The sequence below is a fragment of the Canis lupus genome, chromosome 5 (genome assembly GCF_048164855.1).
Source record: "Canis lupus baileyi chromosome 5, mCanLup2.hap1, whole genome shotgun sequence".
NCBI lineage: Eukaryota > Metazoa > Chordata > Mammalia > Carnivora > Canidae > Canis > Canis lupus.
In genome coordinates, this window is record NC_132842.1 from 35,549,761 (window position 1) to 35,574,212 (window position 24,452).

The window sequence follows — 24,452 nt, forward strand, 5'->3', positions numbered from 1 at the left end:
GCTTCATCTTTGAGTATCCTAAAGAGTTATCATTGAGCTGTGAACTTTACATTTAAACTCTCATAAAAAAGGTTGTAGCTTTTAGTTTCTGTAATTCAGCTTTCAGTGTCAAACGAGGGTGGTAATGGGAGTTTTTGTTTGTTTTGCTGGTTTTGGAACTATCAGTACTTTTTCATTCATTACGACAAGTTTTTATTTTTAACAGCTTCTAAGATTGATTTTTTTTTTAAAGATTTATTTATTTAAGAAGGAGAGAGTTGAGAGAGCACAAGCAGGAGGAGAGGCAGAAACAGACTCTCCACTGAGCAGGGATCCCACTGCGGGCTCAATCCCAGGACCCTGAGATCATGACCTGAGCTTAGGTGGAAGCTTAATCAGCTGAGCCACCCAGGCACTCCTAAGATTGATTCTTAAATGAAAGGTTTTTGAAATATAGATGTTCCTATAAAATACAACAATATTTTTTGCTTATGGCCAAATATTTTGCCCACTATTTCTAGAGAGTACGTTCTTTCTTTTTTTTCTCTCTTTCTCTTTCTTTCTTTCTTTCTTTCTTTCTTTCTTTTCTTTCTTTTCTTTCTTTTCTTTCTTTCTCTTTCTAGATTTTATTTTCTTATTTGTGAGAGACACAGAGAGAGGCATAGGCAGAGGGAGAAGCAGGCTCCCTGCAGGGAGCCCAATGTGGGATTCAATCTCAGGACCCCGGGATCACCTCCTGTGCCAAAGGCAGATGCTCAACCACTGAGCCACCCAGGAACCCCTGGAGAGTTATTTCTACTTAGAACCTGTAGTGATTTTTTGTTTTTTTTTTTTCATCTAATGACTCTTCAACTGCTAACCAAACCATTATAATTTGAGTCAGGATTAGATATTCTCCCACTACCTTCTTCCCTTCTTTTTTATACTTCCACAAGGACATCTAGGAGTGTAGAAGAGTTCCAGAGGGAGACCTAAGTCAGTGATTCCAGTAGGTATTATATTTAACCAGTGTAGCAGAAATCCTCCATTAAGATTTTAATGGCAGGTCTTCACATGCTTTTGTTAATTAAATTCCATCTTAATGTGTTTTTAGTTTAGTTTGTCTTTCTCTGCCTTGTTGGTGTTGTAGATTCTAGATCTTTTTTTTAATTCATTCATTCATTCATTCATTCATTCATGAGAGACACAGAGAGAGGGGCAGAGACATAGGCAGAGGGAGAAACAGGCTCCCTGCAGGGAGCCTGATGTGGGACTGGATCCCAGGATCCCGGGATCATGCCCTGGGCCAAAGGCAGATGCTCAACAACTGAGCCACCCAGGTGCCCAACTCTAGATCATTTAAAAAAGAGACCTTGATCTTTCATCTGTTAGTGAGGGACTAGTAATTCTAAAGACTTATACATGAATGCTCTCAGAAATTTTTTCTTGCTGTAAAAACAAGTCTTTCCTAATTGGGATATTATCTACTTTGACTTTATAGCCCTGCTCTATACCAGTATTATAAAAGGAATGTATTCTATGTTAATGTGTTGGGGAAATGATACAAGTTAAAGAGTTGAATCTTTTGTTCTTTTTTACCTTTTGAGGTAAGAAATGCCTATTTAAAAGTGAAAACTTGAAAATAAATAAATAAATAAATAAATAAATAAATAAATAAATAAAAATGAAAATGAAAACTTGGCCCTTGTCAAGAATTTTGTCTCCCTGATAGGAATTTTCAAAATATTTTAGTCAAATACTTTCTCACAGTACCTTATCAGTGTTCAAGACCATACTAGTCATTTTCTTTTCTTTCTTCAGTCTCAGACTTGATTTAGATTCCTCATCCTGCCCAGGACTTACCATACTGCCATACCCAGTTATAAATGAACTGGGGTTAGGAATTGATATGTAATTATGTTGTAGATACAATGGAAATATTGCTTCATGGTTGTTTTTTTCTTCTTTTTCAGTGTTCCATTGGCAGGCTACAATAATGGGGCCAGTAAGTATTCAGATTGATTTCAGAGTAAGTGTTTATGTAATTCACTCATTTTAATCCCACTTTTCTTGTTATCAACAGAATGACAGTCCCTATCAGGGTGGAGTATTTTTCTTGACAATTCATTTCCCAACAGATTACCCCTTCAAGCCACCTAAGGTAATTGGGATATGGCATTTGTTTTTATGTGCTTTCTATGACATTAATAAATCAGTTTACAAAAAGTTTTCCTATTCCCTATAGGTTGCGTTTACAACAAGAATTTATCATCCAAATATTAACAGTAATGGCAGCATTTGTCTTGATATTCTCCGGTCACAGTGGTCTCCAGCACTAACTATTTCAAAAGGTAATAGAATGGGTATCTGATATTAAGATAAAGCAGCAGTGTTTTTGTCTTATATTTTTTACTTGTTTATTTTTAAAGATGCATATATTTGAGAGAGGGAGCATGCACATGCAAGCAAGGGGAAAAGCAGAGGGGGGAGAGAGGGAATCTCAAGCAGATTCTGCACTGAGCATGGAGCCCCCAACATGTAGGGCTCCATCTCACAACCCTGAGATCATGACCTGAGGCAAAATCAACAGTCTGATAATCAACCAACTGAGCCACCCAGGTGTCCCTGGTTTTTGTTTTTTTGTTTTTGTTGTCTATTTATTTTTTGAAATGATTATTCATATTCCTTTCAAGAAGAGGTAGTAAGTTCCCGTTATTTTTTAGTACACCTTGAGACCATTGGAGGAAATTGGATTTTCAGGCATAGGTATTCTTTGATGTCTTGACAGCTCTGTCCATTATGCTGTTCAAGCGTAAGTTGGAAAATGGCCAGTTGGTATGAATTTCTTCTAGAGCAAAGTTAAAGTAGAGGAAATTAATGTATCTTCCAACCTTGAGATCTGGGAATGGAAAGGATAGATACTGTTCCAGAAGAGGACATAGCAGTTCTTTTGAAGGAATGCTTGTGGTATAAATACAGACTTTAGGTCCTTGAAGAACAAAGTATAGGTGAATTCATATTCAAACTCTTTAAGGTTATACCAGCTCTTGTCTTGAGGTTTCTATCAGAAACAGATTGATTCTCTAAGATGACCAGTTTAATAAAAATTCTATTTGATGATCTTAATATTTTCAGTATATAGTCCTGTGTGTGTTTGAAAATGTGTTTTAAAAATTAGTTACTGGGATCCCTGGGTGGCTCAGCGGTTTAGCGCCTGCCTTCGGCCTAGGGCATGATCCTGGGTCCTGGGATCAAGTCCCACGTCAGGCTCCTGCATGGGGCCTGCTTCTCCCTCTACTTGTGTGTCTGCCTCTCTCTCTCCCTCTGTGTCTCTCATGAATAAATACATAAAATATTTTTAAAAAAATAAAAATTAGTTACTAATTTTGCAATGAAATTCCAGTAATTCTAAATAAAGCCTAATTACATGAGTCGGTTGGGGATTTTTTTTTTTAATCCGCGAACTAAGTAGCTAACATTTTCTTTTTTTTTTTAAGATTTTTTTATTCATTTACCAGAGGGAGAGAGCATATAAGCAGGGGGCAGAGGCACTGAGCCAGCCAGGCACTCCAACAAACAGTATGTTGATTTGAAATTGTACTGCCCCTCAACATCATATCCAAATGAAATCACAAGTGGATTAAGAGCTGTCCAAGTAAAAATATAATAATGAAAAAAAGGCTGTACAAATACAAATAAAGAAAAAGAAAGGCTGCAAATGAGATAACGGGCTAATAAGTTTGAAATAGGAAGAACATATATAAAAATCAGTAAGAGAAAAGATCCCAACAGATGAATAGACAGAAAGGAGCAAAATAATGAAGGAAATGAAAATTAAGTTCCCTTCTTTCACCTTTTTAATTTAACAAAAACCTTAGAAAAGGAAAGCCAGGGCAGCCCCGGTGGCACAGTGGTTTAGCGCCGCCTGCAGCCCAGGGCGTGATCCTGGAGACCCTGGATCGAGTCCCACATCAGGCTCCCTGCTTGGAGCCTGCTTCTCCCTCTGCCTGTGTCTCTGCTTCTCTCTCTTTGTCTCTATGAATAAATAAATAAAATCTTTAAAAAAAAAAAGAAAGAAAAGAAAAAGAAAGCCAAATGCTGGTGAAGTATATTGAAATGGGTACTTACGTATTACAGATAAAGTATAGATCTGTATAGCCCAGTCTGTCAGTATGTATTAAAAGATAAGAGATTGGGCAGCCCTGTTGGCTCAGCAGGTTTAGCGCCGCCTCCAACCCCAGGGCGTGATCCCGGAGACCCGGGATCGAGTCCCACGTCGGGCTCCCTGCATGGAGCCTGCTTCTCCCTCTGCCTGTGTCTCTGCCTCTCTCTCTGTGTCTCTATGAATAAATAAATAAAATGTTTAAAAAAAAAAAAAGATGAGATTTAATCATTACTTCCCTTTGACCCAGTAATCCTAGTTTCATTTGTTTATACTAAAAAGACAGCCTCAAATGCTGAAAAAAAGCTTTATGCTGAAATATATTTGTGACAGTATTGTTTTTGAAAATTAGAAATTACAGGAATAGTGTGTATGTGCGTTGAGGAGTGAGAAGGTCTAGTAGCTAAAATTGTTACCATAACTTTTTTTTCCTTCCTCCTTTTCTGTGCCTAGTGTTGATTTTTTAGTTACTCTAAATCATAAGGGCTATTAGTTTGACTTATGCTCCCTCTACCTTAAAAATAATTGCAGTTCCATTTTGTTGAATTTGATTATATCAGTGTATCTAAGTTTAATGTTTTAATGATTCCCTTTTGTAAATTGAATGTGTGGGCAAGCAGTTCTGTGAAAGGCCTAAATCCTATATGTGATAATAATTATTCCTTTTTCGAGGGCAGTAGCTTTGACCTGAAATTCTTTCCACTTTGAGAGTTTATGTTAGGGATCTAAATATACAGAAAGCTTAAAGGAAGCAATTAAGTGTGCCATAAAGCCACTTGATTACATGTTTTTAGAATTAGAAGTGACAGTGGGTTATGACACTAATGAAAATGAGTGTATAGTAATAAAAAATGTATATGAAGGTAAAAATTTAATCACTTCAGTGAAGAATCTCTCTAGGTTATAGAAATAGGAGTAATTCTCTTTGTATAGAAGGAAGGTATAGTACATTAATAAGCCAAAATAAATTTTTTATGAATTAAATTCCCCCAGTAGCACAATAAAATCTTTTAACCAGGTCCAGATACCACCCCACCTTTCTTTCCTGGAAAGAAAGAATAGTTATTTCTTTAAGAAAAAAAAATAATTTAAGGTTTTCTTATTGGAATAATTAGAATAGTAAGAGAATTTGTAATGCAAATTTGTACCAAATTTGCTAATTTGGTAGCATGTCTAATTTTAGGTGAAGATTCAGTTGAACTCTTGCCAATTTGATGGACTGGACAAGTTTCTTTCTATAGTCAATAATTTCATGAACATTCAAAAATCTGTAACTTCCTGTTGTCATTTCCAGGAAATACATGAAATCTTTCCTTATTGCTGTTAGAATGTTCTGTGCTTGAAGAGGGCATCAGGTGATACACCTGACAATGGGAAGAGAAGATGTTTTGGGAATGCCATCTGCCAGAATTGTGGGCAACAGGAATGAAGAGTCAGAAAGCATCTTTCCTGGTGTTTTTTATTTTCCATATACTCTTAAGGCAAGGAAAATAGCTTTTTTGTTAACAAACTGAATGATAAAGGGCATATGAACTTTTATTTCACCCACAGAAGCAAGCCCTTGATCTCTATAGAATAGGTTTGATAGGAAAATGAATAAATTCTTTTCCTGGTGAATTTGATGTTTTGGAGGTAAAGTGGGCTCAGACTCATTGCCTCCTGCTGCAGAATATTAGAGAGAAATAAGATAGCTAAGTTCTGTTACATCATAATAGAAGAATTGGAATTTATTTCAGTATGTCAGAGGCCCCTGGATTTAATGTAATGATGAGTGGCCTTGGCCTTCTCTTTGCATTCAATAAGGAATATATAAGTTTATAACAAATGTGAACAGAGGCAATTATACTATTGAGATTTGTCTGCTGTGTTCCAGGTTGTCCCTGAGGAAATGGCTTAGTTGAGATTCTAAAGTGTCACAGAAAAGAATTTGAGACCTTGGTTTGTTGTATCCTGCATAATAAGTGTGGCCAGCCTCAAATGAGGGCAAATACTGGCCTTTATATTCTTAGACTGAATTGTTTTCAACTAAAAATGAAATAAATATATTGTATCTGAATGTAATACCTGTCATTGAGAAAACATTGATTGTTGGATTTCATGGTTGTCATTTCTAGGAGCATTCAGTAGTGTGGTTGTCTTTGGGAATTTGAAAACCATTTATCTCTAAACGTGGGTTTCTAAAAACTGAATTTTATGGTCTATGAAAAGAATTGTTAGTCTAGGATTTAAAAGACCTGAATTCTAATTCCACTCTAATTACTCACTAACCAGGGAACATTGGGCAAGTCACTTCATCAGCCTGGGTGAGTGTTCTTAGGGGTTCAAGAGAAATTTTAAATGAATTTTTGTTTATTCTAATTATAAATTTAGGCAGCACTCACAAACCTACTAGGCACTACAATATGAATAAATTCTTAGAATTTTCCCATGTATTGGCATCTCATGTTTCTTTCAACCCTTTGCTTATAACCTTTACTAATTTATACCTTTTTTTTTTTTTCATTACAGTACTCTTGTCCATCTGTTCTCTGTTGTGTGATCCCAATCCAGATGATCCTTTAGTGCCTGAGATTGCTCGGATCTACAAAACAGATAGAGAAAAGTAAGTATGGCCAGAAAGGTACCTGTGATGATACGGAGATGTTTTTGTGTCTCAAGTTTTAACTCAGGGGTGGGGTGAGTGTGGGTCAGATATTTAAAATGAAGTTGTAACACGCTCAGCCGGGGAAAGAAAGAAAGAAGAGTGTTTACATCGAGTATCATTATAAGTTAAGGATGCTGATCTTTTTTTTTTTTAAGATTTTATATATTCATTCATGAGAGACACAGAGAGAGAGAGAGAGAGAAGCAGAGACGCAGAGACACAGGCAGAGGGAGAAGCAGGCTCCGTGCAGGGAGCCCGATGCAGGACTTGATCCCGGGACTCCAGGATCATACCCTGGGCTGAAGGCAGGTGCTAAACCACTGAGCCACCCAGAGATCCCCTGATCTTATTTCTAATTGTTTCAAGTGACTCCCACTGTTGAGAAAAACTTCTCTATAGTGTATTTTCTAAGTTGTCTTCAGCTTGACATTTGACATTATTAAAGCATTTTGCATCAAGAGTCCATCTGTCTTTGGTAGGTATTTGTAAATTAATGGGAAAAGGGAATTGATTTTCTATCATTTGGCATAATCTAAAAAGAAAGGGAGTAAATACAACAAGATATGAAAGCCCCAAATTTCCTTTAAAAATAAATCTTAATGTAGAATCTATATACTTTAGAGTTGTACTATGAATTTTTTTTTTTAAGAATTTATTTATTTATTCATGAGAGACACAGAGAGATAGGCAGACATAGGCAGACGGAGAAGCAGCCTCCCCTCAGGGAGCCTGATGTGGGACTTGATCCCTGAACCCCAGGATCACACCCCGAGCCGAAAGCAGAGCTCAACCGCTGAGCCATTCAGGTGTCCCTATACTATGAATTATTGAAGAGTGGTCAGGATATCAAAAAAAATAATAATTGAAAGTGTTCTGATTTTTTTATTTTGTGTTTTATTCAGTAAAACTATAGGAGGAAATAGGTGGGAGAAAGTAGATAATTTTCTAAAATTAAAATATAAACGACTAAGAATTATTTGAATTCTGTTAGAGAGGCTTATAGATAGTATATTTTTATTTTTTATTATTTTTACTTTTTTAAGTTCTTATTTTTGTAAGTAATTTCTACACCCAACATGGGGCTTGAACTCACGACCCTGATATCAAGAGTCACCTGCTCTGCCAACTGAGTCAGCCGGATGCCCTACACTAGTAAATTTTTGATGAGAGAACCATTTTGTCCAATATCTAGGTGAGCATGAATGCCTCCCTAAAGGCATTTCCCAGTCATTATAGTGGTAAAGTTCACTAAAATTTTCTGCATCCCTTATTTTTATTTTATTTTTTTAAGTTTGTTTATTTATTTATTTATTTATTTATTTATTTATTTTTATTTACGATAGTCACACAGAGAGAGAGAGAGGGGGGCAGAGACACAGGCAGAGGGAGAAGCAGGCTCCATGCACCGGGAGCCCGACGTGGGATTCGATCCCGGGTCTCCAGGATCGGCCCTGAGCCAAAGGCAGGCGCTAAACTGCTGCGCCACCCAAGGATCCCCCCTTTTTTTTTTTTTTTTTTAAGATTTTATTTATTTATTCACTAGAGACACACAGAGAGAGGCAGAGGGAGAAGCAGGCTCCCTGCAGGGATCCCAGTGTGGGACTCAGTCCCAGAACTCCGGGAACACGCCCTGAGCCAAAGGCAGATTCTCAACCTCTAAGCCACCCAGGCATCCCTCTGCATCCCTTTTTAAACAGAGAATTATAAAATCTTTTGCTCTGCTTATTTTATTACTAGAATGTTATTCTGAAACAATAAACCCATTCATTAAGCAACTAAATTGTTAAGTTCTTCCAGGACTAATTTTATTGATACAAAGGAAAGTATTATATCATTTTAATCAAGAACCACATAATGTAGAATTACATAGTTTTAAGAACTCCAAAGAGATGAATCAGTGACTGAAGATCTTTCTTAGAAATAGGTCAATCAAATATAGAATAAATGCTAAGATTTCATCCGAATCCTCCACTAGGTAGTATTTATGGGACATTGTTTCAGGTTTTACAGCCTTTTCCCACCATCACTGAATAAATGCTCTTTAGAAATTTAGAATATGTGCTACTGAAGCGAGCATGTCATTAGAAATTTAGAAAGAGGAGTGCCTGGGTGGCCCAGTAGTTAAGCGTCTCACTCTTGATTTTGGCTCGGGTCATGGTCTCAGGGTTGTGTGATCAAGCCCTGCTTCAGACTCCACCCTCAGTGCAAAGTCTGCTTGTCCCTCTCCCTCTGCTCCTTCCCCTGAGAATGTTCTCTCTCTCTCTCTCTCTCTCTCTCTCAAATAAGTAAATGAATGAATAAACAAAAAGGATTTGCTAGAATAGTACTAGTTATTTCCCTCAAGTTACTAGATGGGATAATGAATGAAATCTGTTGCTGTCTGTCTGACTGACTCCTCACCTGTGTTAAGCCAAGCTTCTCTTTGTGTGTACAGGTACAACAGAATAGCTCGGGAATGGACTCAGAAGTATGCGATGTAATTAAAGAAATTATTGGATAACCTCTACAAATAAAGATAGGGGAACTCTGAAAGAGAAAGTCCTTTTGATTTCCATTTGACTGCTTTCTATGAGCCCACGCCTCATCTTCCCCTGTGCACATGTTTACCTGATACAGCAGTGCTGCGTGTTGTACATACTGGGAACAACAAACTAGAAATACTGTACTTCTGTACCAACATTGCCTCCTAGCAGAGAAGTGTGTGTGTGACAAGCCAGTTCTCCAAGCATAACCTAGGTGTGAGACTAAAAGTTTTCCTTATTGACTTAAATTTGGATAATGGCAAGGTGAGGGGTGGTAGGTATGGTGTATGCTTGGATGGGGAAGAAAAGCTCCACTGACCTGTAGGAGATTGTTTTTAAGTGGAATTCTTTTAAACTCAGAACAGTTACGAAAAGCAAGGTGAAGAACATGAAGCTGTTTCTGTATTCATTTTATTCCGAAGAACCTACGTCTTAGGTGAAAGTTATGACCAACCAGATTAAACTCTACCCACATCCTGTATTTTAAGGTCTAAGTTTAACTGGTCAACATTTAAAATGGATTGGAGCTATTAGTACATAAAGTATGATGGGCTTTGGTCCCACATCTTTTGCATCTACCCACCCTTCAACCTTTGTCCTTCAGCCCCCTTCTCTCTTCCACATTCTTTGGTTTGTATGTGGTTTCTCAGTTAATATATAGCTAATAGCTCTTATTTTTCTTATGTTTTTAACTGCTTAGGTCTATCTGGATGTAAGGGTGAAAATTCATTTGATGGAAATACTTGTGTATATTTAAAGACCCAATTGCTCCTCTGGAGCTTGTACGTTCAAGAATGATTAATCTGTGTAATAAACTGATTACTACAGTCATTACATATAATTTCGTGTGAATAGGCTTTTTGATTTTTAGAACTTTGTCTAGCAGAGATTAGTGGTGGGTTTTCCCCACCCCTAATGTTTTAATGAAAATGTTTTCATTTTTCCTGGTTGCATTTCAAAATCATGAAACAATTCCAGTTTACATAGTCAAAAGGATATCTTGAAAGTAATTTTACTGAACAAGATAAGGGCATAAGCTGAAAAGCAGTTCCATGAAACTTACGTGTGCAGTATTCCAGGAACATGACTGTTAAACTAAATAAGAAATCTGCTTTATTAATGAAACTAAGCTGCATTTCACCAAAACCTTGTGACATTCCCTTGGTACATAGGACATAAAACAAAGGCATTGCTATTTGGTAAGTTAAGCTTCTGTGATTGTGATTGTAAAAGAGCACCATTGACCGAACCTGGGAAACAGCACAATCTTGTATTGGAGAGTCTACATAATTACTTTGCACTGACATTGAAGGATGTTCATCCAATTTTACATTGTACTGTATGTGGCTTTTTGAAGTCTTCCCTCGACTCTAGTAAATTGTAGTTTGAAACTTGTAAACAACTGTGTTTGCCAGAAACATCGTTCGTGTGAACTAGGCAAGTTACCTTTTCCCCCTCCTTCTCCTAATCTAATTGTAAACCAGGCCACCCTGAAGGCCATGGCTGATGCTCTCTAGCCATCAGGTTCTTTCAAATGCATCTTTACACTCTTGCACAAAAATTGAGGAATAAATGTCCACTGCTTTTGGTTTTAAAACTTGTTTAACTTGTCTTATCTCTCAGTGTCATTATCCCTCCATCGGAACTAAAGTGTGCAATAATCTGAAACCTCTTAAACTGCTGCTTCCCTGTTGGCTACTTGCTGGCATTTCTGGCATTCTTGACCTTGCAAAGAAGGTTTGGCTGTTAACAGGTGTGGGGAAAGGAGTTAGAATTGAGCTCTAACCTAAAATTGTTTGACCTATATTCTCAGTGTCATGGGCAGGTAGGATTTCATCAGTTTTAGACTTGCTATTAACTAGACTGGGGACTATAGGTCATAGTTGCACAGATCCTGAAAGCCCATTCTTTGTCATCTTAGAGAGCAGCCAGCTCATTACCATTGACTAGGTCATAATGTAGATACTTACACAGGAGTGCTCTTAAGTATTTATAAGTGCTAAATAAAAGCCATCATACTGGCTTGTAGGTGCCAAATGAAAGCGTTTGAATGGTCATGAACATTAGGCCCTTGAATGCAGTTTGGTTTTGCTTATTTGGATAGAGAGCATATTTGGTCCCGTCTGCATGCATATAGCCTTGCCCAGAACAAAGCCTCAGTGAGGGAGGCCACATTCCCCACTCATGAAGAAAAGTGTGTTAGCCCAAGGTGGTTCTCATCTGGGGTCACATTGCTTTTTATAGGAATGTCTGGCTTTATCACATGTGAAAGCTTATTTACAGTAACCTTGATTGATGATCTTGATGAGGCAGCGGTTACTAGATGTATCAATATTGGAATATCAAGTGTATGAATTCCCTTTGCTTCTTAATTCTTAACGTGGAGTGCTTGGACAAGTTAGAGTTGCAGCATCACTTTTGGTTACATGATTTCAGATACTTGCATGCTCTGTTATTGGCCAGTGGTCAAAGTTATCATTGTCCTGCTGGTTTCTACACTTTGGATAGCACAGAGACTCAGAAGGAGGGTTCTTGGGTTAGGGAATGACAGGAAGGTCTATAGAGAGAAGGACATGGTGTGGTCAGAGTGAGGGTCCGTGTTCTCTGCACCAACCTAGCAATAGAGGCATTCCTTTCCCACCTCCATTGTCTACAATACTTCACTTTTTGAGTCATTCCTCTTTGCCTCAACAGGTTATTTTGAGCCCTAGGTAGAAAAATGAATTATTTTCAAATTCAGTTGGAATGCCTATAATCTGTCCCTTGTCTGCAATTAAGGTGAAACTGGCTTTTGTCTCAGATGGCTATATGATACCCCCAATACCCAGTGGTTGTAACAGAAGAACTTTAGTTGCTGGGTCTTCTGAATCATGACCATATCTTTCCTTCCTTCTCAGGAATAAGCATCTTTATTACCCCACAGAAAATTGTCAAGTATTAAGGACCCATATCCTTTTAATTCTCTTTGTGAGACACTTTATTTCAAGTGATGGGCTATTTTGATGGGTGTGAGGTTATACAAGAGAAAGCAGATTTTTAATAGAAAATAACTAACTGAAAGGGGACACCTGGGTGGCTTAGCAGTTGAGCATCTGCCTTCAGCTTAGGGTGTGATCCCCCAGTCCTGAGATTGAGTCCTGCATTGGGCTCCCTGCATGGAGCCTGCTTCTCCCTCTGCCTCTGTCTCTGCCTGCTTCTCTCTCTGTGTCTCTCATGAATAAATCTTAAATAAATAAATAAATAAATAAATAAATAAATAAATAAATAAATAAATAACTGAAGGTAGCAAACTTCCCAAATATACATGTCCAAGAAGAGATAGATAAATTTCCTTTGAGGTGCTTCTGGAGCCCTTTCCTATTTAATTTTTCCTTATGTTGTGTACGTACTTAGGTGAAAGTGGCTTTGAGTTCTCTCTACCCCACAAAACCTGCCTTAAAAGCCCCAGCTGCTAAATAGTTGGTATTCAGGCTCCTCTGAATGTTTCTAGGCGAATTCCTGGGATGGGCTAGTTCCTGGGACTGGCTGTGGTATCGCTTTGTCATGTTTAATATTCATGAAACAAATACATTCCTCCATTGTTGCCATATTTTACCTTAGTTGATATGACTGGAAAACTCAAAGGTTGGGCTGTCTAAAGCCATTAAGTCCTTGGGCTTCAGTGGCTTTATATATAACATGATCACCAACCAGCTTTTGGCCTTTCTCAGTGACTGCTCCTGGGCTGGTTGAATCAGGTAGACAGTTTTTAGTGACAAGTAGTCACTTTGCATCTTTTGAGTTATTTGTGGAGCTGCATCTGATCAGAGACCAAGTATAATCTGCCTCTTAACACATGTAGAACTGTATGAATATCTTAGCACGAAGACAGCCATTTTATAGTTTTTAATTGAGTGGAATTTATTTGTTTTTATCCTCCTGTGTAAGTTGTTATTGGTAGAATGGCCTTTTCCAGGGCTGGGGCTCCTAAGTGCCCAGACTAAGCTGCCAGTTACTGCTGTTCAGGGAAGAGTAGTGCCAGCCTTGATGAATATGCTGTGCTCCTTCTCGGGCTTCTAAGGATATTAGGGAAAATAGCTACCGTTTTCTCAGGCATCTCTCCCCTTGCTTTGAGCTATTTGTTCTCCTATTTGAACGTCTAAGTACTTAGAAATCTTGACGTTTAAAAGATATTCCCCTGACCTAAATTGTAGGGCCCCTAGTGAAAGAGTGACTAGGGAGGGTTTAGTTTTCCTAGTCACTCTTTCACTAATCCCCCAAATTGTGCTTTCTCAGCTTTTAAGTTTTCCATAGGAAGGGAGATTAACTTTGGAAGCTCCAAAGCTCCTTCTTGGGCCCCCTCACTTGGAGGTTTCCAGAAACAGCTCACAAATACAATCTGATGTTTGGGCTTCCAAATTAGCACCATCTCATGGGTTCGAAAGATGTGTCATGCTTGCGGTAGTTAGCAAAAGCTAGGCTACCTACTTGACTGCGGGAGTATCTGGAGCTTCCCCCAGCTAATTAAGGAGCAATACTGGTTAAGTCCTTCTGGGCAGTGTCCCCAGTCAGCATTGCTGCCATCTTTGAAAGGTGTGGGCTGCTTGTAGGATGTTGGAGTAAGTTACGGGGACCTGGCCTTGTTTCAGAGGGCAGCCAAGATTTCCAGTCACCTGTTGCGCTATGACAGAGGGGACCAAGGCTTCCTCAGACCTGCCAGAGAAGTGGGGCTTTTCTATGCTAAGAGGACCAGACCATCTCATCCTGGTCCTCTTTTGGAAGAAACAAGAGGGCTTAAGAGAAGGGGTTGAAGAGAGGTTCTGGCGCATTATAACAGGTTATGGGGCAGGTACTTTTTCCATGAGGGTGGGTTCAACCTCTAAGTGGGATATAAAGGGCACTTCCTTTTGAAGGTTAGGGTATAAATTTTGTGGAGGTAGGGGTAGGGGGAAGGATTCCTTTGTGATTTCTCCTCTGACACACTGTCCCTGCTTATCCTGCCCCCTGCCACCCTCTAACTGTAGGTGACAGATGGGTTTAAGTTTCTGTACCCACAGATGGAGGAGGTGTCTAAAGTGCATTTGCTTGGGTAGGGAGTGAGCTGGTCTCTGAGTGGATGCTAGTGCCTGAGTGGCCAGCAGAGGGCAGTGGTGACCCATGGCTGTAACAACCGAGAGGTGGGTGGTCAGTAAATCTGTTTGGACAGAACCTAAGAGGGGCTTTTGTTGGGGTGGGAAGGCCTCTCTGGGCTTGGCTTTGTTCACACTTTATGCAGAACTGGATGGGCCAGTGCCTAGCTCAGTCAGGCTCATCAGAGCCTTATCACAGGGAGCAGGGCCCAAGGCCTGCCAGAAGTATTGAGCACCCCTCTATCCTTACCATTGGTACAATAGCCATATCCCTGGCTTGTGGACAGGTTAGTAGGGTACACGCCATGGCCTTTGCCCACCTGGCTATAGGTTACAGGGAAGCAAAGGTGTGTCCATCACTTCATATGAATAAGGAGATCTGATATATTTTGGCAGCTTTCTTCCTGGTGCTTGCTGCTGCCTCTCCCCAGAGGCAGGCAGTCCCTGTCACCCCGGCCAACCAGCCCAATCTCATTTCCCTGCCCACCTACTCTGGGCAACTGGGACATTTTCTTTTCATACCCCAAGGAATAGAGGCCTGGAGACAGAAGGAACAGAGCTGGGGGCTGGTGATAGGGCTCTTGTCTTCCCTTGTCCTCTTTATCCTTTTTAATCTCTCTTGTGTTTGGGGGCTCCAGGCTCCCCAGCCTTCCATCCCAACAGCTGTGAGCCTCCAGGGCCACTACCCAGAAGCCAGCTGCCTCTTCTTGGGGAATTCTTTGAAATTCCAGTCTTGGCCATCTGGATATGCAAATATCTCCAGAATTGCTGAACCTCCAAGTGGCTACACCCCAGGCAGAGTTGTGAGAATTGACCACCACTATCCCCAGATGGGGGAAATTGCCTAGGGGTTGTTGGTGTCTGGAACCCAGGTTTTCCCCTACTGAGAGACCCACTGTAAGAGTACGGAAGAGAGGAGTCTTGAGGGCTCCCCAGGTCCTGGTCTAGTTCCTAACTAGATTTTGTAAGGGATTTTGCATTAAGAAGAGGAGTTGGGAGACCCCTGGGGGCCCTTTCTGAAAAGTGAGGCTCTGGGCCTGAGAATGTCCCCAGAATAAGGACTAAAGCCTTGGGTCTAGCCTGGCCAGAGGTGTGGGGGCTACCTGCAGGGAAAGTTCCTGATATCCTACCAGGCCAGACCAAGGCAATAGGCAACCCAGAGTAGGGCCAGCAGCCTGGCCCCCAGAATGCCTCGCTGTCCCTCAGGCCTCCCCCTGGGGCTGGTTATCTGGCTGCAGCAGGAGGAATGTGTGCTTTGAGTGGGGAAGGCGGGGGCTCAGGGTCAGGGCGGAAACCTGGGAATGTGGACTCCCTGCCTGCCCCTGTCCCTGTTGAAGGGAGGGAGCCAATGGAGAATGTGGCTGACAGGCCCCAGGCGTGGGAGAGTGTAGGTCTGTGTGTGTGTGTGTGTGTGTGTGTGTGTGAGAGAGAGAGAGAGAGAGAGAGAGAGAGAGAGAATATGTGCAGGAGGGGGCTGCCTGTGTGTGTATGAACTAAGAGAATTGTGAGCCTGGACATTCCTTAGTGTTTATACATATGGGTGCGAACCTAAGCTGTGTTTGAATCACAGGCCATGACTTTTAAGTTGTATATTCTTGGGCAACTAATTTTTCTCTCCTTTGCTTGGTTTTCTCTTCTAAAAAATGGGCATTTGGCCTCCAGCCTTAGGCAATGCTTGGTCAATAATGGCATTATCAGGTTGAAGGCTGTGGGTTTTGAGTACTTATGGGTTCTCAAGGAGGTATGCATGGACAGTGGGACATATATCCTGGATTCCTATACAAGCCAGAAGTCTTTCCCTCTTTGAGCAAGACCTGCTCCTGGGACACCCAGGGACTTGGGGCGGGCTGTGTGGGTCCCTTTGGGGCCCGATGCTCACACACCACTTAGCAAGGACTACAAAAGTGTACTAGTAAACAGAATGGGTAGACATTTATATGGACATGCCTGGCTAGCCTGTGTCTCTGCCCAGGGTTTGTCCCTGTACTTCTCTTGGGAAATTAAAAGGGACTCCAGCTACCCCTTCTGGTGAATAAAAGCCTAGAGAGGTGGGGGGAAGAGTTGACTCCAACCACCTGGGAATGGGAGGTTCCATGGAAGGAGACCAGATCTCTGCCAGCTGTTTCCCAGCCCTTGCCTGAAGGATGAGGGTAATAGAGTGATTGTAGCATTGTACACAGCCCAGGATCCCTGCTTTCTCCCCCCATCCTAGGTCAGAGGCTACATAGTAGTCCTGCAATTCTCTCCCTGAAGAGTGTGCATTGCACATACACAAGTGCATATATACATGTATATATGCTTGTACACACACAGGTTTTGGGGTCAGGGGGTTGTTGGAGTCTGCAGACAGAACTTGAGATCGTAGCACAGAGAGGTTGGGAAATTAGCCAAGGTCACACAGATGGCAAAACTAGGGAATGTTGGGAGTCTTTCTGGGTAGAACCTTTAGGGGGAGCTCCCTGGCTGCAAGGGATTCATTCTTGAAAGCCCCTGGGAGGGCCCAGACTTTCACTGGAGGAAGTGAGGGCTATAGCCCAGCTGGCCCTATACTGGAACCACAGGAGTGGCCTGTAAGGGCGTGTTGAAGGAATGACAGATCTTGGCCCTGCTCCCACACACATGCACTGCTGGGAATGGGGGTTGAAATTGCTGAGATCAGTGGCCAGCCCAGTTTCCTGCTTTGGATTTGGAATAGGGCTTTTCAGAGGGCTCTGGAACTGATGTCTCAGTTTCTGTATGGGGAAATGGAGGAATGGAGAAAGGGATTGATTAGGGATGATCCTCAAGGAGCTTCTGTAAGAGGTCTGGAACCCTAAGTAACTGAGTAGATCCCTGCTTGGTGGGAGGTTCCTTGTGTTCTACAACTTTGTGAGTGTGACAGGAAATGGGGCCAGTAGCTAGCACTAGTTGAGTTGCACCTGGTGAGAGATTGGGAGTGGTTTTTCCACCAAAGCCCCAGAGTATATGGCAGGCATGGGCTCTGCAGTAGGGGAAGTGGTAATGTGTGGCCACTTGTGACTGAGTGTAGCAGTGTTAGATGTATTTGTGACACTTGCGTGGTATTTCCCAGGTGTGTAAAATGGTAGAACAAGTTTGGCTGCTGGGGTGAATTGGGTTCCTGGAGAGGGATGGACCTATCAGGAGAGAGTGATACTATTAAGTAGTTACAGTCACTCTTTTGATAGGACTTACTAGTAACTATTAATGATCCTAAGACCCTCTCTGTTTTGAGTGCTCACCCTGTGCCTGGACCTGTGCTGTGTGCTCACCTGGCAGTAGCTCATGTAGCTCTGTCTGTCAGAACCCTGTGAGTTAATGCTGTTTTGCCTGTGCCACTATATTTGTTTATTGTGCCACATTATATTCACATTTGGGGATGTGATATAGCTGCATCTGTCTTATTTGCTGAGGTGCCACTTGTGCTATATGGCCTTGGCATGTACTTGGGCTCTTGATCCCGTTGTGCTGTGAATATGGGGCACAACTCTGTTATTGCATACGATGACACCCAATTTGACAATGTTCTTTGAGGTGGTGGTGAAGCCATATTATTAAGCTGTGTGACTTTTTTGCTTTGTTACGTGACTTTGTTGTGCAGCCAGAATATGTAACTCCCTAGTGTTGCGTGGTTTGAGACCAGCAAGTGGAATGTATGACTCATTTTGTGTCCTAGTGATATTGTGGGTGTCTAGTGTAGGGGCATAGGTTGTGATGGTGGGAGGGCCTGTTGAGGCAGGATGAACTGGTGGTACCATGATATGACGGACTCTACTGCTGTTATGTGTCTGTGGCACTCTTGTGGGTGTCTGTGCAAACCATTTATTTGACCCCGTTGTGTCGAGACCTGTGGCACACAAACTGCTGTGTGGTGTGACTCCCTTGTAGTGAGTGTGCCTCTTCTTGGTGGCAGTGGCCCTAGTGATGTTTCGCTGTGTGGATCGTGTGTCCGTGTGACCCCTCTGCGCCGCCGCCCCCCTTGGCAGGTCTGTGTGCTGTCTGACCTCCACGCGGACGCCCCCACCTCCGCCGGCCCCGCCGCCCCTCCCCCATGCCGTCCGCCAGCGCTGCTCGGCGATCGATCGCCATTGATTGTCCCTGACGAGCTGCTCCACTTTCCAGCCAATGTCAGGAGGGGGGATCTCCGCCGCCCTGGCGGTGTCATTTCCACACACTCCCTGGGCTGCAGCCAGCGCGGGCGCCGCCAAGAGCCGGCCTGGATCGCCTGGAGCGTGGACCGGACCGCCGCGCCTCGCCCAGACCCAGACGGGGCGGCCCGACGCCCCCCGCCCGTGAGCCTGCGGCCCTGCGCCGGGGTCTCCCATTCCCCAGGTGGGCGCATGTCGTCACTGCGGGAGTTTGAGTTGAGCCTGAGGAAAAGGAGGGGGCACAATTGGTGCATCGGGTGGGGGCGCGGTTGTTTCCTCCGGGGGCGGAGGTGCCAGCGGCCAACTTTGCCGGGGCCCAAACAGATGCTAATGATTTTCCGGGAGGCGCCGGTTATCTCTGGCCGCAGCTAGTCAGCCAGCCAGCGCTGCCCGGGCACATACACTCTCCACCCTCAGTCTCACCCCCAAGAGACCCGCCAAATGACTGCCTGGCCCTCAGTGGACGCTGGGGTTCGCAGCCTTGCTGAGGGGCCCCCAGAACTCTGGCTGTGGGGTAATGTTTGCTCCCCGTCCACCCAGGATGTTAACTGTATCTTATTCTGAACGCTTTCCCAAAGCCCCTTTTTAAGCAGAGAAAATGAGGCTTGGGAGAAACCCTGCCCAAGGTCACACGGACCCAGCAGCTGTTCAGCTGAGTGGGTTACCCTCTCTTAGAGCCACCCCGTTGGGGACTCAACAGTCCCTCATTGCCCAGGGGCTGAGCCAGTTTCCAGGCTCCCCGGTGGAAGTGCTGACGTGGCTCTGGGCAGCTGTCTGGGGCCGGGAAGCGGGGCAGATGTCACAGAGCCCAGGGGAGGAGGCAGCTCCACGGGGAGGGCCAAGAGGGGGGAGGGCAGGCCGGGCCTCTAGCCTGGCCAGACACGCCTCCTCCCCCTAGGCCTGGCTGTCTGTCTGGGGCTGGGACACAGCCATGGGCCTGGCTGACCCGCCTCCTAGTCTAGCTCCAGGTCCTCTGTGTGCCTGCTGACAAGTGCTGCAACCTCTCTGGGCCTCTTCCTTTCCTGCCAGAGCATAATAGCACTTGCTTTCAATGGATGTGAACGTCATATGAAAGCAAAGGTGTACAAAGCCTCCAATCCAGTGCTGGGCACATTGTTGCTGCTCAATAAAAGCCAGCTATTATTATTGTTGTTGTCTTTGCAAGTCGGAATTCAGTGTGTCCAAAGGTAAAACTGAGTCCTAAGGGTGCTGGATGGCATTTAGCCAGCCTCCTGCCTTACTGCCCCTGGCCCTCTGCATTTGTCTTTTTTTTTTTTTTTTTTAAGATTTTATTTTATTTATTCATGAGAGGGAGCCAGACTTGGGGACTCAATCCCAGGTCTCCAGGACCACACCCTGGGCTGAAGGCAGTGCTAAACTGCTGAGCCACCTGGGCTGCCCAGCCCTCTGTATCTTTCATGCTTTGTTCCTTCTTACTGAAGTGTCAGCCCCCCTCAGCTCTGCCTGCTGCCAAGCTGCCCCCACTCCCTCTTGTTGGTGTGGTTCCCTCCTATCTGGCCGCCACATTGGGTCCCTTGAACAGCACAGCCCCCTGGGAACAGCAATCGATGGGGCGGAACAGCCTCCCTGACAGATGGACCCACGGAGGCTGGGCTGCTTTAGCAGAGCTCCCTAGGAAACCAGAGATAGGAGCTGAGCCACCATGGCTGCCTCCTAAATAGAAATGGAAGGGAGTGGGGAGGTGAGGAGAAGGAGGAGGCCAGAGCTTCCAACCAGCTCCAGACTGGGCCAGCCCTCTGGTAACGCGCTTTGAGGGGCAGGGAAGGCCCTATGCTTTGTCACAGGCCAGAATCCTCTCAGGGAGAGGGCTCTGTAGAGCTTACCTGGTAGGTGAGATATGTCTGAGTCCCCCTTGATGAGCAAGTGAAGAGTTTTCCCGGGCTCCCTATCATTGGCACTTTTTCTAACAAATACAAAGGGTGGTGGATAGATAGGTGGACAGGCAGGGGGCTTACCACCATTCTTCAGGCCACAAGGGGCATTTAAAGCCAGAATGGCGGGACACCTGGGTGGCTCAGCAGTTAAGCTGCTGCCTTCGGCCCAGGGCATAATCATGGAATCCCCCATCGAGCTCCCTTCATGGAGACTGCTTCTCTCTCTATGTCTCTGCCTCTATCTCTGTGTATCTCCCATGAATAAATAAATAAAATCTTAAAAAATAAATAAAGCCAGAATAACAGAAGTACCTTCTCTCCCTGTGGGGGTGGGAGGTGATAAGCCTTTGGCTCAGGGAGAGGTTGGGATGTGTGTGTATGTGTGCAGAATGACTCCTGCCTCTTACCAGGCTCCCAGATTAGGTGGAAAGGTCTTTCCAGGGTTTCTCAGCTCAGCACTATTGCCATTTGGGCCCATTTAATTCTTTGTCCCATACATTGTCGGATGTTTAACAGCATCCCTGTTCTCTACCCAGTAGATGCTAGTAGCAGCAGTTGTGATAACCAGAACTGTCTCTGGGACATTGTCCTATGTCCCTGGGAGGCAGAATCAACCCTAGTGGAGAACCACTAATCTAACCTCTGGACCAGCTCCCTAGGTTGGAAGGGGTGGCCAAGACAAGACCCACAGGGATGCCAAAGATTCTCTGCAATAGTGGAAGGGGAGGTTTCCAAAATGACTTTGTCCCCAGCTGTCTCAGGCCTAGGAGGGTGGGAGACAACCCCCACCCCATGGCCCTAACTGCCAGGTTGGAGGGAACCATGCTTGCCTGAGATGGCAGGGCTGTTGGCGTCACTGCTCAGCTGCGCCAGGCTTCATGCCAACACCTCACTGCTGAGACTACAAGCGTGGGGGCGGAGGAGCAGCCACGGTCATGGGGGTACTCCGGCTGCCTGAGCTGCCTTCTGTCCAGTTTGAGATGAGGGGAGCCAGTATGGTTGATCAGCCTCCTCCTTTCCCTTCCCTTGATATCCTGGTAATGTTTCTGCTGCTTCCCTCTCAGCTGCTGTTGGGCTGGGTGTGGGGCTGGCAGGCCTCCGGGGCAGTGGGGGCTACTGCTTGGCATAGGAGGATTGTGGACACAAGTCCAGTGGGCCCAGCCAGCTGACAGCTGGTCCACCTGAGTGCCGAGCTGGCCCCTCCAGGAAAGGGAGGGAGGAAGGCTCTGTGGACTGGCTAAATGGTGCCGGAGTCTCCCAATCCACGGGCCCTAGAGCCAGACAACTGGGGAGGGGGCTCCCTCTGGAGCTATCTTCTTCCTGCACAAGCAGGCAGGCAGGTTGGCAGACAGACAGGCATTGAGGTGAGGGAAAGTTCTCTGGTGCAGTCTCACTGGTGCGAAGTTCCTACTTCTGTCTAACTTACTTCCTTTCCTTCTATAGCACCTGCCCTATCCTGGACTGCATACTCTGGCCCCAGCAGAATGAGAGCCCAGCATTTCAGGTTCTCTCACCAGAGTGTGCCCTTATTCCTGGGGAAGAGAACCCTTATCCGTGCAGGACATTTCAGTCAGAATACAAGTCAGTGGATCGTTGTGTGAGTAGATGAGGGTGCCTAAGTGGGCAGGGCAGAGAAGATGGAGAGAGCCATTGGTGCCAGTTGAGAAACCAAGGCCCACAGAAAGGAAGGTTTCCCCAAGGCACATTGAACCCAACACCAGCCTAGAGGGTCCCAGAGTGGGGAGGGAAGAAGTGGCTGGGAGGTGGGCAGTGCCTTTGTAACCAGAGATGAGCTGGGCTGGCTGAGGTGGCAGCTTGGGGCTGGGGTTTAAAATAGCGCCTTGGCCTGGCCAGGATCGGGTTCGGGTCACACACGAGGCAGTGTGGCCACCACCATCCAGCTCGGGTTTCTTGCCATTCTTGATGATTTGATGGAGATCAGGATTATACAGGTATATGGGCCTAAGTAAAGGGGTCCAGGCACTGCCACTACAATCCTGTCCAGTCTGTGGCCTGTCTCCTTCCTCTTCCACATCCAACCCTACGGCACAGATGGTCCCAGCTGGATTCGGATGCCCTCCCTCCTCTTAAATAAATGGGAGGCCTGGGTGCCTGGGTGGCTCAGGCAGTTAAGTGCCTGCCTTCAGCTCAGGTCCTAGAGTCCTAGGATCGAGTCCCACGTCAGGCTCTCTGCTCAGCAAGGAGTCTGCTTCTCCCTCTCTCTCCCTCTTAGTAAATAAAATATTTAAAACAAACACCAACTGGGGACCAGGCCCTTGACAACAGCATGGAGATGAATAAAGCCTGACCCTGGGCCCCTGGAGTCCTGGCCCCCTGGGAATGCACAGAATTGGGGGCGGGGGGGATCAATTCAGTAGAGATCCTCTATGTTTCACTGATGTCATAGCCTCACCCTGAAAGTCCCAGGATAAGGAAAGCAAGAGGCAGAAAGATCCCCACAGGCTATAAGTGAGGAGGGTTAGACTTCAGATAAGCCTTCTACTGGAGAAATAGATGGATACAATGGGGAGGAGAAACCATCCTCTCAAAAGCTAATGATTATCCTTGAAAACTCCCAATGCCCCCACACCCCACAGAGAGGGACCAAACAGAATTCCTTGTCCCCTCCCTCAAGGCAGAGCTCTCTGACACTGGTCTGAGAGGGCATTCTGGTCCAAGCAGGGTATCTACTTCTTCAGGCTAACCTAAGAAATATGAAAGGGATCAGGAGATAGGAAGGGGGAGTCCCCTTTTTTAGTTTTTCAAAAGAAGGTAATCTAGCCCGGCCACTCCACATAATGCTATTGGGAGCAGGGAAAGCTACTTCAAACGGTGAAGTACTATCCAACCAGAATCCTTTCTGCTCCACACTCTCCCTTGTGGGTCCCTGGGGGCTCTGGCAACCTCTGGGCAGTGGCCCCTGAAGCCTGGCAGGTAGAGTTTCTTCCCACTTTCCCTTCCTTCTGCAGCTGTGGGTTCGAGTGGGAGGAAGTGACACAGGAGGCCAAGTTAGCTCAGGGCTCAATCCCCTCTAACTGGAGCAGTGGCCAGCCCTCCTAATGGAGTTCACATATGTCTAAAAAAGTCTTGTATATCTTAATGATTTCTCAACAGCCCCTGATTGAAGCATGCCCAATTTAGCCATGCCGTAAGTAACTTTTTATATTTCCTTGGGGAATCATTTCACTTATGAATCTTTTCTGAATCTGCAATCTCGATTAAAAGTTGATTTTATTTATTTATTTTTTTATTTTTTGTTTCCATCTCCTAGGCTTCTGAGATGCCTCCCTCTCCCTCTCCAAAAGGGTGGTAGCACCATCTATCCTCCCTCATTAGCCTGAGGCAGGAGAATTCTTGGATGGTGGGGAGTGGGGGGTAAAAACAAACAGCCAAGTCTCTCCTGTGGTAGTACTTGGGGAGGAGGGGTATGTACTCTGATGGGCAGCTATAGGAGGGGCTCACAAACAGGTGATGGAGGACATTGCTGTCTCCTGACCACAGACACTCCCCTACCTGCCCAAATCAGCACACACACACATCCCTGTTGTTTCACTAGGGAGGACTGTCCAGCCCACTCTGCTATAAGATTGTCTCTTCAGGGATCCCTGGGTGGTGCAGCGGTTTAGTGCCTGCCTTTGGCCCAGGGCGCGATCCTGGAGACCTGGATCGAATCCCACGTCGGGCTCCCGGTGCATGGAGCCTGCTTCTCCCTCTGCCTGTGTCTCTGCCTCTCTCTCTCTCTCTCTCTCTCTCTCTCTCTCTTTCTGTGTGACTATCATAAATAAAAAAAATAAAAAATAAAAAGATTGTCTCTTCACCTGTAGCTTAGGAGTTTGAGACAGAGAACCCTTCAAGGGTTCAGCTTGAGAGCACGGAGGTAGTTCAAATCCTGGCCCAAATTCTAGTACTGCTGCCTCAGCTTGGGTAAGTCACCTCTCAGACCCTCAATTTCCTTATTTGCAAAATAGGAATGTGATTACTAAACAGATAACCGGGATCCCTGTGTGGCGCAGCGGTT

The 24,452-nt window shown here is 44.6% G+C and overlaps 1 protein-coding gene across 4 annotated transcripts in view; it reads left to right on the forward strand.

Moving 5' to 3' along the window:
* Positions 1-10,127, forward strand: part of UBE2D2 (ubiquitin conjugating enzyme E2 D2) — a 55,507-nt gene extending 45,380 nt beyond the window's left edge. For all 4 annotated transcript variants that reach the window (XM_072826072.1, XM_072826074.1, XM_072826073.1 and 1 more), the window contains 5 exons: positions 1,932-1,963; positions 2,042-2,119; positions 2,204-2,309; positions 6,629-6,722; positions 9,199-10,127. In XM_072826072.1, the coding sequence (XP_072682173.1) occupies positions 1,932-1,963; positions 2,042-2,119; positions 2,204-2,309; positions 6,629-6,722; positions 9,199-9,244 (356 nt within the window). In that variant the 3' untranslated portion in view covers positions 9,245-10,127. The remainder of the gene's footprint in view (positions 1-1,931; positions 1,964-2,041; positions 2,120-2,203; positions 2,310-6,628; positions 6,723-9,198) is intronic.
* Positions 10,128-24,452: the final 14,325 nt, after the last annotated feature.